The sequence below is a fragment of the Haliotis cracherodii genome, unplaced genomic scaffold (genome assembly GCF_022045235.1).
Source record: "Haliotis cracherodii isolate W230 unplaced genomic scaffold, xgHalCrac1.p SCAF_18, whole genome shotgun sequence".
Taxonomy (NCBI): domain Eukaryota; kingdom Metazoa; phylum Mollusca; class Gastropoda; order Lepetellida; family Haliotidae; genus Haliotis; species Haliotis cracherodii.
The window spans coordinates 93,173-109,972 of record NW_027266273.1 but is presented as its reverse complement, the minus strand read 5'-3'; the positions used below and the strand labels follow the sequence as shown (position 1 = coordinate 109,972).

General features: G+C 38.9%; 1 protein-coding gene across 2 annotated transcripts in view; it reads left to right on the top strand.

Moving 5' to 3' along the window:
* Positions 1–16,800, top strand: part of LOC139465633 (protein PALS2-like) — a 34,041-nt gene that overhangs the window by 3,593 nt on the left and 13,648 nt on the right. Inside the window, exons 1-9 of one of the 2 annotated variants that reach the window (XM_071247336.1) lie at positions 2,728–2,813; positions 10,801–10,868; positions 11,634–11,752; positions 11,953–12,108; positions 12,658–12,813; positions 13,446–13,524; positions 14,442–14,590; positions 15,756–15,887; positions 16,314–16,425. In XM_071247336.1, coding sequence (XP_071103437.1) covers positions 10,832–10,868; positions 11,634–11,752; positions 11,953–12,108; positions 12,658–12,813; positions 13,446–13,524; positions 14,442–14,590; positions 15,756–15,887; positions 16,314–16,425 — 940 coding nt within the window. In that variant the 5' untranslated portion in view covers positions 2,728–2,813; positions 10,801–10,831. Of the gene's footprint in view, positions 1–2,727; positions 2,814–10,800; positions 10,869–11,633; positions 11,753–11,952; positions 12,109–12,657; positions 12,814–13,445; positions 13,525–14,441; positions 14,591–15,755; positions 15,888–16,313; positions 16,426–16,800 lie in introns of those variants that run through there. The other variant, XM_071247335.1, reaches the window with a different exon arrangement.

The following is a 16,800-nucleotide window of genomic DNA, read 5'->3' as shown; positions in this document are numbered from 1 at the left end:
TGTACAATCTCCAACACGATATTTGTGACCTGTGTATACGATGCGCTACGATCACATCATTTAGTCATTCTATATTTGAACTATGACATCTTCCCTAGGCAAGGGTGTTGACTGTAAAAGTCCAGTTTTCACCCTTGTCGAACTAGGCTGGAATTTCTCGGCTCTATTATAGGGCCACCAGTGGCTATTATGAGTTATGTCCCTCCTATTGACCAGTCAGATTCCACCTCTCATATCACTTGCATTTGCCTCAAATAAAATGGTGGCGCCCAGTCAAGACGATCTGATCGAAATGTAATGAAATGGGTCTTACCTCACAAAGTGCATCAAATCATGTGTGAACCTTGATTAAAAACATGAAAAGATTTGGAAAATATCTGTCGACGGTACACATACTTTACAAGTCGACCGAAATGTGCATGTTAAAATTCATGTTGTTTACAAACTGGATGTCAATTTTTTCCGAGAATCTTTGATTGGACTATGCATAGACTTGTTTGTCCAGCCAAAATATTACTCCATAATTCCAGCCTAATTCAACAAGGGTGGAAACTGGACTTTCAGCATGTTTAGAGTAAGTTAACTCCCTTGCCTTGGGATGATACTATGACTTATTCGGTAGTTATTGAGTTTTGTTTTACGTCCATATATGGAATGGAACCTGGGTGTCAGCATGACAAACCAATTCTTTAGCAGTCATGCCAGCCAGGTGCACTTTTTCATAAGCATTTTTGGGTAAAGTGTAATTAATAAACAATAAACGTTCACTCGTATAATCTGGGAATCTAACCTATTACCAACAGACCCAAGCACAACTGAAAGATGAAAGTAAGGTGGCAGTGGTGTCTTCTGGGGCAGCACACTTTGTTGTCCCTAATGAGTGCTAGGATCTTCTGATCAGGGTTCGAATCCCATGTGTTCCCTGATTATGACCCTTGATTTGTCAGTGCTGCACCTGTGCTCGTGGGTTGCACTGAAGTGGTAAACAGCTACCTTTCTTCTCACATTATGCTGACCTATGATATAACAGGAATGCTATTCAATGCAGAGCAAAAGAAAAGTCACTCAGTCATGATCAAGGTGCTTACTAAAGATATATAAATAAGATAATGATCATAACAATAAGTCATGATGAGACATTGAGCTACAGAAATATTATTGTTCAAATTGTTCATAAAACAATCACGAGAAAGAAACAGTGCTTTAGGAATACTCTTCCACATACATATGTATCATACTCATGGTTTAATTGATGTTTATTTTACCATGTTTACTAATGAGGATATGAAATGAAATGCTCTAGGGTGGCTACTGGCACTTAAAGCATTAGAAAATAATAGAGAGCCTGTACTCTTAATATATTAGAGATGGTATGTGATTCAAATGAATATCCTTCTGTGAATATTTAGCATACATAATTAGCATCTGACATAATTAAGATGATTACCGGTAAGTCAAAAGTATGATTTTGCAGACTCAGGATACGAACATGAGTAGTGTGAACTTGCCCAATTCTGGTCATTTCCTCTGATGTTATATAATTCAAGAACGGAAACTGAGTCAAGTAGAAGTAAAGTTTGACATGTGGGGGAAGTATATATGGGACATGATTCAAGTCACTTGACCACAGTGAGAAAAGTATGCATGGAAATAATTATCAACTAGTCTGCATGTTTTGTGCACTGCAATGTCTGAAGGGGATTTGAACTGAGATATTGTCTAGGATCTGCCTTATAGCATGATTACGGGGGGTAGACTTCATTTAACCTGTTTAATGATTATGTGCACAGCAGTTTTTGCTAATTGATGTCTGGTTGTGATAATCAGTTGTATACTTTAGATCAGCACGTTTAAGACTCCACATCCTTATCATTGTGAGTCATTTTGACAATGAGTGACAGAAACTGTTTTGAATAGGCCTGTCCTCATCATACCCCATCCATGTCATGCTTTTGGTACAAAGTAACATAGTGTAAGGTAGTGTTGTTCGGAACAGATTAATTTTATTGATTTTTATCAGGAAATGAATGATTAATAATTTGATTTTAAATATTATTTCCCAATTATCTGTGAATGAATTATGGATGGTTGTATAAATGAATTGTGGGAAATTATGAAGTCAGGTATAACAAGCATAAACATGATAAACATGATAAACAGAAATTGTTCTTAGTATATGCAAGATTATTTGCTATGGTATACATAGTTTACTATACATGCTATATAGATGATATGTGTCAACATATTGTATAAAATGGTAAAAGCTCTTTTTAACATTTTGTAATTTTTTCATGGGGAATACTTTCATGTTAGGATTATCATTGATCATGTTCATAGACATGATAGATGTAGGATTATTGATATGTTTGGTAAAAACAGCATAAACCTATGAATTCCTGATTTCGAATCATCTTGATTATTGATGAAGTCTTAACCACATGGGTTGTAGCTTCTAAAATGTTTGAGGATTTTGAAGTTATGCTCCGAGCTGAATGACGGACATGAGATAACCTGTGTATTTGGGCATAGAGACCAAGGATGCACCGGTGACAGTACATCACATACCATGTACACAGTCTGTAGTGTGTGGCAATGCTGGCATGATCATGATGTGACTGAGTAGTTTCACAGGAAGTTGTGGACCGGCTATGTGGCCAAGAGGTGGAGCATCTGCCCAGATAGCAGAAGGTCCAGGGTTCGATGGCCGGCTGCGTCGTACCAAAAGACGTTAAAAGATGGTAGTCATGGTAGTTGTTGTTACCCTGCTTGAAGCTCGGCATTAAGGGGTGAAAACAAGGACTGGTCTGCTCAGGGTCAGTATACTGTGTCTGAGTTGGGTATTCATGCTAAATAACCTGTGAAGATCTATTGTAGAATTGGTCTTCAGCAACCCATGCTTGCCGTAAAAGGCGACTAACGGGATCGGTTGGTCAGGCTTGGTGACTTGGTTGATGCATATCACCAAATGCATGGATCGATGCTCATGATGTCAATCACTGGATTTTCTGGTCCAGACTCGATTACTTACATGCCGCTGTCATATAGTTGCAATATTGCTAAGTATGGCGTTAAACAAAAAACAAACAAACAATTCATGTTAAACTTTGGCATGGCATGTCAGTGAGCTAGCACTATAAAATCAGCATTAGTCTGGACTAGTACAAGGATCCACGCACACACATGCTTGCACATTGGTGTATAATCATGGACACTACGCTAAACCCCATTTCACATCACAGGGAGTTGTCTGGACATTCTCAGGTTCAAGGTTATTCATGTCTACCTCAAATTTCTGTACAAAGTACAAACTAATAATTGGGCTGATCATGATTCTGTAAAATGACCAATGCTTCAGGTAAGCCAAGGTGACACGTATGTCACCCATGTAAGTACCAATAAACATAATAAAGAGAAAATAGTTTTAGTACTGAGTTCCATATTATCATAGTTATGTGTTGGTTAGAATATCTCTGAAATTAATTACACACCCGATTGTTGTATAACATGGTATAATGCTACCGTCAGCATTATTTCATTTATATCACAACCATCTGTAAATAATCTTAATCTGGACCCGACAAACCTTTTACTGAAAGCATGAACAATAATCCACATCCTTGGGTACAGCATGCACATGATGCAATCAGTCACAGGGCCTACCGACCCTTGAAAATTTGGGTTACAATAGGTCTTCAGCAACTGATGCTTGTCGTAAGAGGCGACTAACAAGAAACAAACATAATGAAACAGGTGGTTAGTCTCAGTGACTTGCTTGAGGAGTCTGACCACCCTATATACATATTTTTTCAATCTTGCAATCACCACAGAGAGACACTTACACCAGTTGAAAATCCTGGATAGATGCCTACTACTTACTTCTCTTGGAGTACAAGACCGCTTCCATGGTCTAATGGTAGAGCATCTGCCAGGAGTCCCCAGCCGCATCATACCATAAGACTTTAAAAGATGGTATTTGTTGTTTTCCTGGCTGGCACTCAGCATTAAGGGCTAAAACAAGGACTCTCGGCTCAGAGTTGGCATACCGTGTCTTGGTGGGGTATTCATGTGAAAAGTGCGGCCTGGTATCCCAGTGGGCTTGGACTAAAAAATTGGCATTAGTCAGACTAGTACAACCTTGGACGCGACGTTATACCCCATTTCATCTTACCTCTCACTACAAAATGAAAAAAACAATTTAATTATATTATTCAACAGCATTGATTATTGACAGTCAACCATGTGTTTCACCAAGCAGGTTTTACAAATGCCGTGGCAGTTGAACTGCTGGTTTTTTTCATGTTTAAACATGTTAACATGGATTCACTGTAACTACTATTACAGTTAAGTGCACGTCAATACTGAGTAACTTGGTCTAGTTAATCCCTTTGTTCAAAACTAGCAATGACATGCATCCTCTGCATTCGTCAACTATTGACCAGAAACTCAGCATGTATGAGTTATTGCTTTTTCAAGTGAAATCAAGCGTCTTGATCAACGTAGAGGACTTTATCACCATGATCACAGATACTTGAAAATATTGGCATGTTTGTTGAACTAAATTTCAATTGGATCTGTTGTCTTCATGGGTATTGTTGTGCATGTTGTGTACTGGGCATGTACTGTAGGGTTCAAGAGATCATATTTCACTCCACAATAGCGATGTTGATAGCAACCTGAAACTGTCATGGTACGTGGTATGCAGGTACAGCCTTTCAAATTTCAAATGCCTAAAAGTTTGTGTGGATGTTTGTTACTTTAGAAGGTTCAAATTTGTTTTGGGCATCAAACTTGGAATTTTAATTTGACCTTCATCATGTTAATGTAGCCATGTTATATATCTTACAAAAGTATTCATTAAAATTGTCTAAAAAGCTTAGACGTTGAACATGTTAAAGGGCCAGAGGTCTGAAACTTGGTGGGTGAGATGGTCACCTTATCGAGTACCAAGGATTTTTAGGCATCCTAGTTGGAAATTGATTTCCCATAAGACAGATGGGCTAGTGTGCAGCCATTACAGAGAAAGGGCCCAGACACATCAGCACAGGATGCACATGATGCCGCAACTCAGATCACTGTAATGCTGCCTGGATCAGCTTGGATCAGCCTGGTCTGATGGTTCCTTCAGAGGCCACCCATCATGTACTGAGGTGTAGGACAATGGCCAAAAGTCTTTCACATAATTTCACTGAGAGAGTTACTTCCCATAGCAATCCAAAGCTTCTCTATAGGGTTGGGAGGCTCACATGCAGTGATACAGATAATTCAATGTTGGAAATACAATTTAATCAATGCCAGGATTTAAATCTCCACAGACAACACCATAGTGTCACTCAACAACATATGGGATCAACACATTCAGGTCACCTGGTGGATGTGCCAAAAGTTTGATGCACCCAACACAGATGTCTTTGCCACAAGATTCAATCACCAGTATTCTTGTCACCAGTTACATTGGCTTGGGGTCATTCATCTTCCCGAGGCAAGTGAGTTAACTGACTATGAAAGTCCAGTTTCCACCCTTGGTGAACTACGCTGGTATTATGGAGTAACATTTTGGCTGGACTAAAGAGTCTATGCTTAGTCCAATCAAAATCGTGCACCGAAATCGAAATCCGGTTCGTAAACTGTCATGCAGATTTTGGTCGATTGCAGGATTTGCAAAGCATGTGCACCGCCAACTAGCTGCCAACAGATATTTTCCAAATCTTTTCAAGTTTTTAATCAAGGTGCTCACGTGATTTGATGCACTTCGCGATGTAAGACCCATTTCTTCTCAATACAGATCTTGATTGTCGATCAGATCGTCTTGACTGGGCACCACCATTTTGTGTGAAGCAAATGCAAGTGATACGAGAGGTGAAATCTGATTGGTCGATAGGAGAAGCATAGAAGGGACATAAATCGAAAAAGCTCGAGCTCAGGAATTCCAGCCTAGTTCGGCAAGGGTGGAAACTGGACTTTTGCAGTCAGTTAACCTCTTGCCTCGGGAAGATGGAGGTCATGACACACTAGCCCTCTCGTGGGAAGGCATGCCTGCTTACACATTCCCATCTCCAGCACTGTAGGTACCCAGTGTTCTGCAGAAAATCTCTCTGATTTTTGTACTGTCGGTACATACATAGCAGCCATCTACTCTGTACTATGAGCATCCAGATCAAAGGAGATTAGCATTGCTCCAGAGATAACAGTGATGCTTGAGAGCTTTCTCTTTGAGGATCAGGCATGCATGGGATCTAGGTGTGGTGTTGCAATATTTAACAACCACTCCCTGCAAGCCATCCGCAGCATCATCATTACAGTTTCTTACTGCTTCTGATTGCCTTTGCCACAGCGGCATGCGGCGAGCTACACATGTTAAAAGTACAGTTTGGCAGGCCTTTTTGGAAGGAGCATCTGGGTCCTAGGGACTTCTTAGCTAAGATTCAGGAGGTAGGACAAGACTACTGCTGGTTCACTCTGATATCTTTCTCTACGTTTTGGGGACAGGGAGATGAAGAGGATTTACTGTAAATCGTGAAAATAATGCATCTCCAAAAGAATGCGGCCGCTGGTCCCTAGCCAAAAATGTGACTCAATATGAATGTTACAACGCCCTCTCAGGCATCAAAAGAAAACGTCCTCTGTCAGGTTTACAGGAGAATCCTCACCTTAATCCAACCTTACATTAATCCAATCATACGCCAAATAGCACCGCTTATTAGTGCTGAGTAGAGTATTTCCACTAAAACAATACATGCGCGCTGACTCGTGTTGGTCTTTGACTCAGTCGCAAAGAACAAAGACACTGTTGCGTGGGTGACATCTGTCTGGACTTGCAGGTGTGATCAGTGATGACATAAGTGAGTAGAACTGTTGTCTTGACCCCAGCAGTGACAATTCCCAGGATGTAATTTGTGATTGAACAACATTGTTTATATACTTGTTACAAATGCTGCTCAATAAACAGTGATGTGATATACATAGTTGTTTGTTTTCAGCGTATGTCTAAGTTGGTGTTTCTGCTATCCAAAATGTCTTATTGTTATAAATGCGATGTTTAATAATGTGAGCAAAGACCACTCGCATTTTTCGCATATAATTCACGCTCTTGTTAATTTCAAGACTTGCAGTATCTTTGTGTCCAGGGTTTGAGATGTTACCTTGAAACTACAGGTGCTAGAGGAAGACAAAGGAAAATTTGTTTATTCTGCATAATGGCACCAAACAGCAAGGCTGAGGTCTCAAAGAATACCATGGTATTTTGTTAAGGGCAGCAATCATGCAGACATATTTGTATGTTGAGAAAGGTATAGCCTAGGCTATAGCATGTATGGGCTGACTTGTATTTTGAGAGCCATGTAAACAAAAGTCCTGACACAGATGGTATTTATCATGTTTATACTCAGTGGTATTTGGCAAACAATTCAATGACATCATTCAGAGACTGATTTAGACAAGTACATTGTCATCAATTTTTTCCTGTTTCAGAACATCATGTCATATTATTATTGTTATCAGGTAATTAACGCTATCATGCATTTCAAACACTTGTGCATAATAATTATTGACATTCACAAGCTGTTACTAATTCGCTATTAGTAAATTGTATGACATTAATATCACAGGACAGTATTTAAAATATTTCTGTTTGAAGGTTTGAAGCAGCATAAAAACATTATCAGTTCACCTGCAGATAACAATTATTATGGATGTGCTACCCGAGTCCTTCCTTTCAAGTAGGAGGATAATGGCTGATAGGAACTTGACTTTACTCCCGGAATATCCCTGCAGGTATTCTGAGTGGCTGGATTGTTTACCATGTTTATCATTGGACATGATAAAATAGAGATTGAGTGTAGTGGTAAGGTGGTTGCTGTGATCCTCAGGTTTTGTTCCTGGTGTATTTGAATGTAGGGGCTCCTATGTAACTTAAAAGAAAGTAAACTCTACATAGCAACCTTGCCGATATTAATACTTTAAGGCATACTTAATCACAAATGCTTGACCAAAATTAAATTTAAAAAAGGGAAACGGCACAAAACAAGGCGAGATCGTCACTCACACGAATAAATCTGCCACTGGGGGATAAAATGGGATTAACAAGGTGCACAATTTCAACAATCGGACCAACACCCAGTCTGCCTGCTTCCACCTCGGATTTTGTAATCACCGTACCTGGCTTTTTCTGTCTGCTCATTCTCCTCATTACTGTATCCACAACTTAGAGTATCATGTCAACTTACGCCTTAATAGTAACAACATTGAAGATACCTGCAGTTGTCTTCTCAGGGGAGCAATCCAGTGAAAAATTATCACAATGCTGTTTCATATCAAGTCTGTTTGTCAATGATGTAAATGTTAAATTGGACAAATAAAACAAACTTTGTACACAGCTTACCGGTACTCTTTTCATCAATTGTTTGTTTTATATTTTAAAGTAAATGAACACTGGGTGTACGGATGTATGTTACTTAAGTACACGATTATCCCTTGTCCAGCTGCTAGACAAGTAGGAAGTCATCTTTCATGGTACCCAAACAGGATGTTAGTGATAAAATAGCACTTTGCAGAAAATAAGTGTTTTTTTAAATTATTCACTATGTCACAATCAAAGGTTCCACGAAGTGGAAGGGGGATATAGGAATGGGTGCCATCCTTCCGTCCGTCAGTCCGTCAAATTTTGTTTCCGGAGCAGATCTTGAAAACCGTACCATATTTCTTCACCAAACATGGCACATAGATAGGTCTAGTGGTGATAGTTTGGGATTTAAAAAAAAAATTTTTTTTTGAGTTTCCATGGCAACGACTTTGACTTAGACTGAAAATGGCAGTAGTCCTTGTTTCCAGAGCAGATCTTGAAAACCGTACCATATTTCTTCACCAAACTTGGCCCATAATGTCATCTAGCAGTATTGAATACATTTCCTTTCTTGTTGGTAAGTTCTGCATTGCTTTTGTGTATGTTCCTCCAATAGTGTTGTGGACACGGTTGTTGCATTCACTGACTAACTTCATGCAGAAACACAACTCATTACAAATACAACAGTGTAACTGATCTTAAACCTACTCAACTGTATAAACACTGCCTCCTATCCTGTATATATTCTTGTCAACCATACTCTGTACTTCACTTGCTTGATAACGCTGTTAAAACCTACACTGAAACCATCGCTCCTAATTGTAATAAAGAAGTTGTTTGTCCATATGTCTCATCCTTACTTATTACAAATACAGTTACATATTCTATCATAAACTGCAGATGGCAAAACAACACCAGTAACAACATTTTTTAGTGCTGCAATTAGGCCATTTACAAAAAGGCCCAGTGAACATAGTTCACAGGAGCTAATGCATTGCACACAACCGGACATGTCATATTGGCGGGGGATAGGAGTATTTCATACTTGTTTTTCATGGGAAGTGACTTAATTTTTTCTCTCTTTACTTGCCCTTTAAAAAAGAAAGAAAAGAGTACACCAGATAGTCATGTTGTATTTTGAACAAGGTTGCAATAATTAGTGAGTTGCATTAACTCTTGTTTGAACTGGATTTTATTGTGTCCACTCGACGTAGGATGGAATTTCAAAGTAATGCAAATAATACAGGTCATTAGCTCTTTATCTCTTTGGTGAAACCCATCAGCACAGATATGGTGCTGACAAACCAAAGCTCTAATTCAAGCTAGATCTGTGATTTAAACCCACGACCATCAGATTCAGGTAGATCTTCGAGATGCAAAGCTGCATTGTGAATTGTGGTGCCTAGGACATGAAGACCACTGGTTCCTCCATTCCACAAAGTTGGGTTCAGTAGTTTCTGACAGCTTGTGTCAGTATATAACAAATGAAGACAAGCTCACTGCTGTGTGTCTCAAACTACCCACACAGCTGCTGCTCTCAATATTGATCATTGTTTTTTTCTGAGCCAAACTTGATTACTTTACCATGTTTACATTGTTTAGAGGTCATCTTAAATCTGCAGTATTTTAGATTACGTTTTTGTCATACATCAACATTTATTTGTTCACTGTCTAGAATAGAATGATATAGAGAGCTATCTGTAAATATGCATAAGCATGATAAACAATGATATAGCTGAATAAATTGAAACTGTAGTGTGAGAGTCCAGTTGTTGATTTGATTCTAATCTTGCTTACAGACCCCAGGTCATAATTTTATAAAACATTCACCGCATTTCACTCTCTTTCCCTTCTCAAACAGACACTAAAATAGAATTATTTTTCTTTGCATTCCTGACATGCCGAATGTGTGTTTTTTCATGTTCCAAATACTATTTCTCAGCTGACCCATAATTGTTTCTGTACCAGCCCTGACAATGCCTAATATTATTTTGTACTAGTGGACATCCACAAAAGTTCTGTCTATATCCCTTATACCTGCTGGGCATGTTTCTTTAAAAAAGAAAGGTTCTATAATTCCCTGGCAGCCATGTCTCGATCTGAGTTCTTGCTACAGCAACTCAATGGTTCCTGTTTCCAAGTGTGAACATGCATGCAGTGAACGCTTCTGATTATTATGATGAAGGCTTCTGTGGAACTGCTCTCTAAAAATTTACCTTATTACACCCTGATGTTAGCACTTAGATTAGAGTCCAAGAACATTTGTCAATATTTGTCAATGGCAAGGCCTTCTATGACACTTATCTTACTGTTTTACTCCAGTGTTGCAGAGCCTTACTGTGGCTTACATCACGACTATTTATAGGCAGTAGGTCTTGATGATACAAAATGTCAGTGAACAGGTGAAAGCAAGCTGAGACAAAAGCTGTGCCTGGGTTTAGACTGTGTGTTCTGTGTTTCAGACAGCATTGAAAGGGACGGAGGAGAGACAGCATGCCAGCTGCCATTATGGAAAATTCAGCAGGCCAAGGTAGGGACCTCTTCAGCTTTGGATGTTCGTGATTTCAATATATATTTTGCCAATTTGTGGACACTCACTCATTTTTAGCATGGTGGGATAGGCTTTTGGATGAAGCATTGGTTCATCACACAGAACACCAGGTTTAGATTGCCCCACATGGCAAAATGTATGAGTCCAATCTTGGTGTCACCTGCCATGGGTCATGTTGCCCTCACTGAAGAAGAGCGTGCAGAAGCAATAAAATGTTCGGCTGTGAACACTGAATCAATGCTCTTTCTATGGTTACCACTAGTGTGGTAATGTGTGGAAAGAAATGAAAGATGTCCTTTTCCATCATTGCCACATTCCTGAATCAGAAGTGCACTCAGTTTGTTACGGTCAACATGATTTACTGTGTTTGGCAGCTTTTAATCATTACAATGAACACTTTTTGGGGATTGTGTCTTGTTTATAATTTACATGGCTATTTCTATTTAAAGTGTATGTATTCCATGGTTTGGTTGCTCTCTGCTGGTTCTTATTGGAAGGTCTGTTGTTGCACACTTTGACATCTATTTTTTTCTATCCCTGCATACACTGAATCACATGGCGTAAGAGGTATGCGGACAAGATGATGAAGAGAGCTGTGCATGGATAGCTTTTAAAAGAGAGACTACTGAGTAATCTCATTATGAACAGCCTTGTTTCCGCCAGATACAGGTCAAATGACTGGATGCTGACTTATAAAATACCACTGATCTCCTACTTACTCCATGTTTCCATATTGATGCTCAGATGCCATACGGGAACTGTGTGATTCAATGGATGTCCTCATGGACAATGGAGCACAGGCTGATGACCTGGATTTCCTCCAGGACCTTCTCCAGGACCCTGCTCTACTTGGAATGGTTCAGGTAAAATATCTTGTCAGATTCCATTTGTTTTGATGATTGGAAATGTTAATTAATAACTTGCAACTATTTTAGACCCAACTTGTCCTCAGTAGTGATCATATCAAACAATTATTCATCTTAACACAAAGTTTTTTATTGTTTCTGTTCATGCATATTTATCTTTCTCATTGTTGAAATTTCAACCCTTCATTTCGTTTTAGGCAAAGGAAAACATAGAGCGCAAGACAAGAGAGCCGAAGACGCTGCAAGCATGTGACATATCCAAGGAGGTACAGTTTGTCCTGGACAACAACCGCGACAAGGACAGCAGGGAGGCTGCAGCACTGGACAACATCATGCAGAACCCTCACTTCAGAGTGAGTCCCCACCTTCTAAGACTTGTTGCTCCACTGGAATAAACCAGGCAGATACTGATCATCTGCCTTCCCCCTCTCTTCTCCCATGGTGACTCCTGGACAAAAAAAGATTCCCAATGCCCTCCAACTTGCTTCAGACATAATCCTCTAAAGAAGTCCCACATTCTCTATGCTTTTGGACACCATGATTTTAATGGGAATTCGGTTGCAATTTGTTACTGATTGTGAGTCGTTATTTGAAATGTGGATACCTGAGAAAAAAGATTCTCAGCAGTTACCTGTCTATTACATACATTAATTACTGGGCAAGTTTCCAAGTTTGATAACTATTTGCTGGTTGCCATGATAATATAGGCGTATTGGCCAACTCAACTGTGTGTGTTATGTTCAAATTCAGTGTTAGAACTTGAGGGGGTCCTTGAGGGTTTCTTCTATTCTATTTTATCTATGGACCCCTGATATCCTTTAATAATATTAGGACTTTGACCCCTTGATTCCCATTGGTAAGTTTGTAATCTGAACAATGATTGGATGAACTATCTGTTTCAGGCATTAATGCGAGCCCATGACGAAGTGGCAGACAAGCAGTATGGTGATGATGTGTTTGACACAATGCAGCTCGATGCCCCACCACCGCCAGTGTTTAATGCCATCACAGAACAGATTAGATTCGTCACCATCAGAAAATCAACAACAGAACCGCTGGTAAGAACCTGAAGTTAGACTTGTTCCAAGCTGACAAATACAGCAAGGTCATAGGGCATTATAATATAGCAAACATATTGTTGAAAGGTACTTCAGGTTGTCATGTCTATATGAGCAGGGTGATTGTTAAGGTATTGACAGTGGAGGTGTTGATATTGTTTGTATTGTTATGTAAGAATTGGACAGACTGTTTTTAAAATAATTTGCAGTTATTGAAATAATATGTATTGGCAATTTCCAGTTAAACATTACCTTGTGGGACATTTTATCACACTGCATTTGTTCCTTTGTCCCTATTGCAGATGTGCTGGTACAGAAGGGGGTATAATCATGATAATGGGTTAACCGTCAATTTACAAACTCAATTACAAACTTGTGACACGTGTTACAAATTTATCATTATAAGTTACTAAGATTATATCATGTTATATTGTGGTCACTTTAAACAATCAATGGTTACAAGATGAGTTTTTGGTGTTTTTCTTAAAAATGAGGTCATATTGTCCACTGACTTACAAGATGGTAGGTAACATGCCAATCATATAGCCACATGTTATGACCAGAAATGCAGGTTTGCCTGCTTGTTTTCACATATATATACAGAGGTACATGTGTTTGTGTGTGTTTCCCAGGGCATTACTGTCAAGTTGGATGAGATGAATGACCTTGTGATAGCCAGGATCCTGTCTGATAGTGTCATCGACCGGCAAGGTAACACTGACGCTGTTATACTAGATGTTGAGGGGCTCAGTGGGGAGAGTGTTTGTTCTCAGTCATGTTCCAGGTTCAGACCCGTGTCTGTCATATGTACTCTGTGGAGATTCTGAGAACTGGTTTTGGAACACAATGATTGTTGATTAAGGGATCAGATGGTTACAATGATTGGTTGATTGTACAATGCAGAGTAGTGTTAATAATGTGCAGCTGGTCTAGACTAAACTTGGTTTTGATGGGTGGGATTTTACAGTGCATTGTAAAAGAAGTTCACTCACCGCTAAGGCTAAAAAAATAATAATAGTCTTGGTTCTCAGGCACCGCCCCATCATCATAAAGTCTGCCGCACATTTCGTTTAAATTTCCGTTTTCAAAACAAACCAAAAATCCTAAAACCTAAAAACAATGCTATCCAAAATAGCACACAGTTACTTCCCTTTGCATTCTGGCTGTTTTACTGCACATCTCATGTTATGGCGATGGCAGCAATAAGAGTTTGTATTTTTTGTGTGTAGGGAGGCCCTTTCCCAGATTGATGGTGCACAACTGTTTATATGGCTACATACTAGTTTTAACAAGCAAAAATAAATAAAAAACACGTCCCGCCCACACCATATTTTCAAAAGCCATTGCCTGAGAACAAATTCTTTTATTTTTTTAGGCGTAAGCTTGCATAGATGATAGCGGTATCTTCAATTTACTTGTTTCAATTTGTTGAATGAACTCCCTTAACACTTCTGCAAGACATTGAACTGAAATAATTCTGTTTGTAACAGGATGTGTTTTAATCAAATCAATGATGTATATTACAAATTAATGTTTTGTACAAACATGGTGGCTAGCATGGCAAGCTTCTGGGTTGATGGAGCTGAGTTTTCTTTGTTTTACATTGAATCCATGTTATGTTATTTCAGGCTTGTTAAGAGTTGGCGATATCATTCGTGACGTGAATGGCTATCCAGTGGCCACTCCGGAACACTTGATGGACATCATCATGGACGCAGACAGCAACATCATGCTCAAGATCGTACCATCCTACAATGACCATGCCAACCCAGAGCTGGTCAGTGATGTTGCTGAAACTCTTGTTGATATGAACACAACCTACTGATTACTGATTATACTGGGATGTCCATTAGGATTAGTATCAGATTTTAAGGATGCCAACTGGTCTTCATTAAGAGAATTTAACTTTTTCTAAAATAGGATTATGAAGAAAGAAAAAGGGTTTGTGTGTGTTTTATGGGGTTAGGCGCACTTGTTAATTATGCTATTTGATTAAGAAATAAATGATGAGTGGAGTGGTTTATTGCACAATATAACACTCCAGGGAGAATAAACACCCTATCCTACATATATATATTTTCAGCATTCTACACTGAAATATTGGTCGTGTAGATATATTAGTGTTCATGGTTCATCATATAATAGATCTATGGTATTAACGATGTGATAAACATGATAAACTTGGTAAACTTGGTTTCACAATGTGATAAATAAGAGAATATGGTCAGATAACAGGAGGTACTTTGTATAAGCTCAATACATCCATGTGATGCCTACTTGCTCAATACACTGTCACATAATCTTCACAGTATGTTTAGATAAGGCTTTCCTCAATCTGGGGTTGTTTCTGACTTTCTGTAAACATGGTAAATAAACATGATTTCAATTGTTTTTGATAAATGAGGCCATTTACTGGAATGGCACAACAATAATGCTCAAGCTCTATCAGTGTATTCATAATAGGTTTTCAGTGAGTGAAATAAGTCTTCATTTCTTTAAGAACGGCAGTATATGAATAGGATAAAGAGATCACTGAGATTATTACCATCATGTGTCTGTAACATAAATAAAATGTATATGGAATAGAACAGTTATGTATCATGCTCACCAAGGGCGCCTCCCATAACACAGTTTTTTATCTTCTACAGAGTTATGTTCCTTACCTGTAGGCTATATTGTATGTTAAAGTATGGGAGTTACGATCATCTTAGCGCTAGGATTGTTTTTGTGGAACGGGTCCCTTTTTAGTACCTTACATGTGTTTCTTGATTTCACCAAAGTGCATCACATGCAATAGTATACTTTGTTAGCTGCTACACTGTTCCAGGCAGCACTAAACCCATTCTCACTTGTAAAGACTTGTCCATCATTGAGGTTTAGAAGCCAAATGCTGAAACTGTTTAAGCGTCTTAACAGACTTACAATTGTAAATATTGTTTCAGAAATACATGAAGGCTCACTTCACATATGACCCCCTGAAGGATCGCCTGATTCCATGTAAGGATGCTGGCCTTCCCTTCCAAGATGGAGATGTACTGGAGATTATCAATGAAGAAGACCCCAACTGGTGGCAGGTGAGGGGGTACTTCCTTGAGGTTACCATGGTAGAATGTACACTCATTAGTTTGACACACATATACAACCAATGTATAATCAATTAATAATCACTTGTTTAAGCTAGTGACGGGAAGGTTTGAAGAGTTTGGGTGAAAAAATGCAATACAAAAGATGTCATGCTAATACATGAACAATGATTACTATTAGTTTTATTATCACTAATTTCAAATGCCAATTATCATGGTTATCAGAGATATTCATAATTGCCTCAGTTTGGAGTTGGCATTGCTATTCTATATGTATCTATGTTAATGCACAGTCACACAGCTGTTGGGTACCAGTAAGTACCTCATTGAAAGTTTTGTTCAGGTTAATTAGATAAATGTGAAACTTTTTGTCTCAGAAAGTTGAAAACACTGGGCTTTAGGAAACTTGTGTTTCAGGCCCGCATTGCTGATGTGAATGGTCCCACTGGGTTAATCCCATCCCAGTCATTGGAAGAAAAAAGGAAAGCTTTTGTTCAGCCAGACTTTGACTATTCAAAAGGAAGTTTATGTAAGTTATGACATCTGTGTCATCAGATGACAATCATCTCAACACTGTCTTTGTTTGAAAAATGCAAGTGTCTCAAGTTGCAATTGTTGGAGCCATATCTTTAGTTTTTTTGGTGTTATACAATGACAATTGTATGTGTTGAAATCACTTCCAGATCTGTATCTTCACAACCTTAGATGCTTTTAAAGTAGTAATCAAACTGTTGGGACCCGTGAAGAGCCGAGGTAGAATAAGTCTTCAGCAACCCATGCTTGCCGTAAAAGGCAACTATGCTTGTCGTAACAGGCGACTAACAGGATTGGGTGGTCAGACTCGCTATCTTGGTTGATGCATGTCATCAATCCCAATTGCATGGATCGATGCTCATGATGTCAA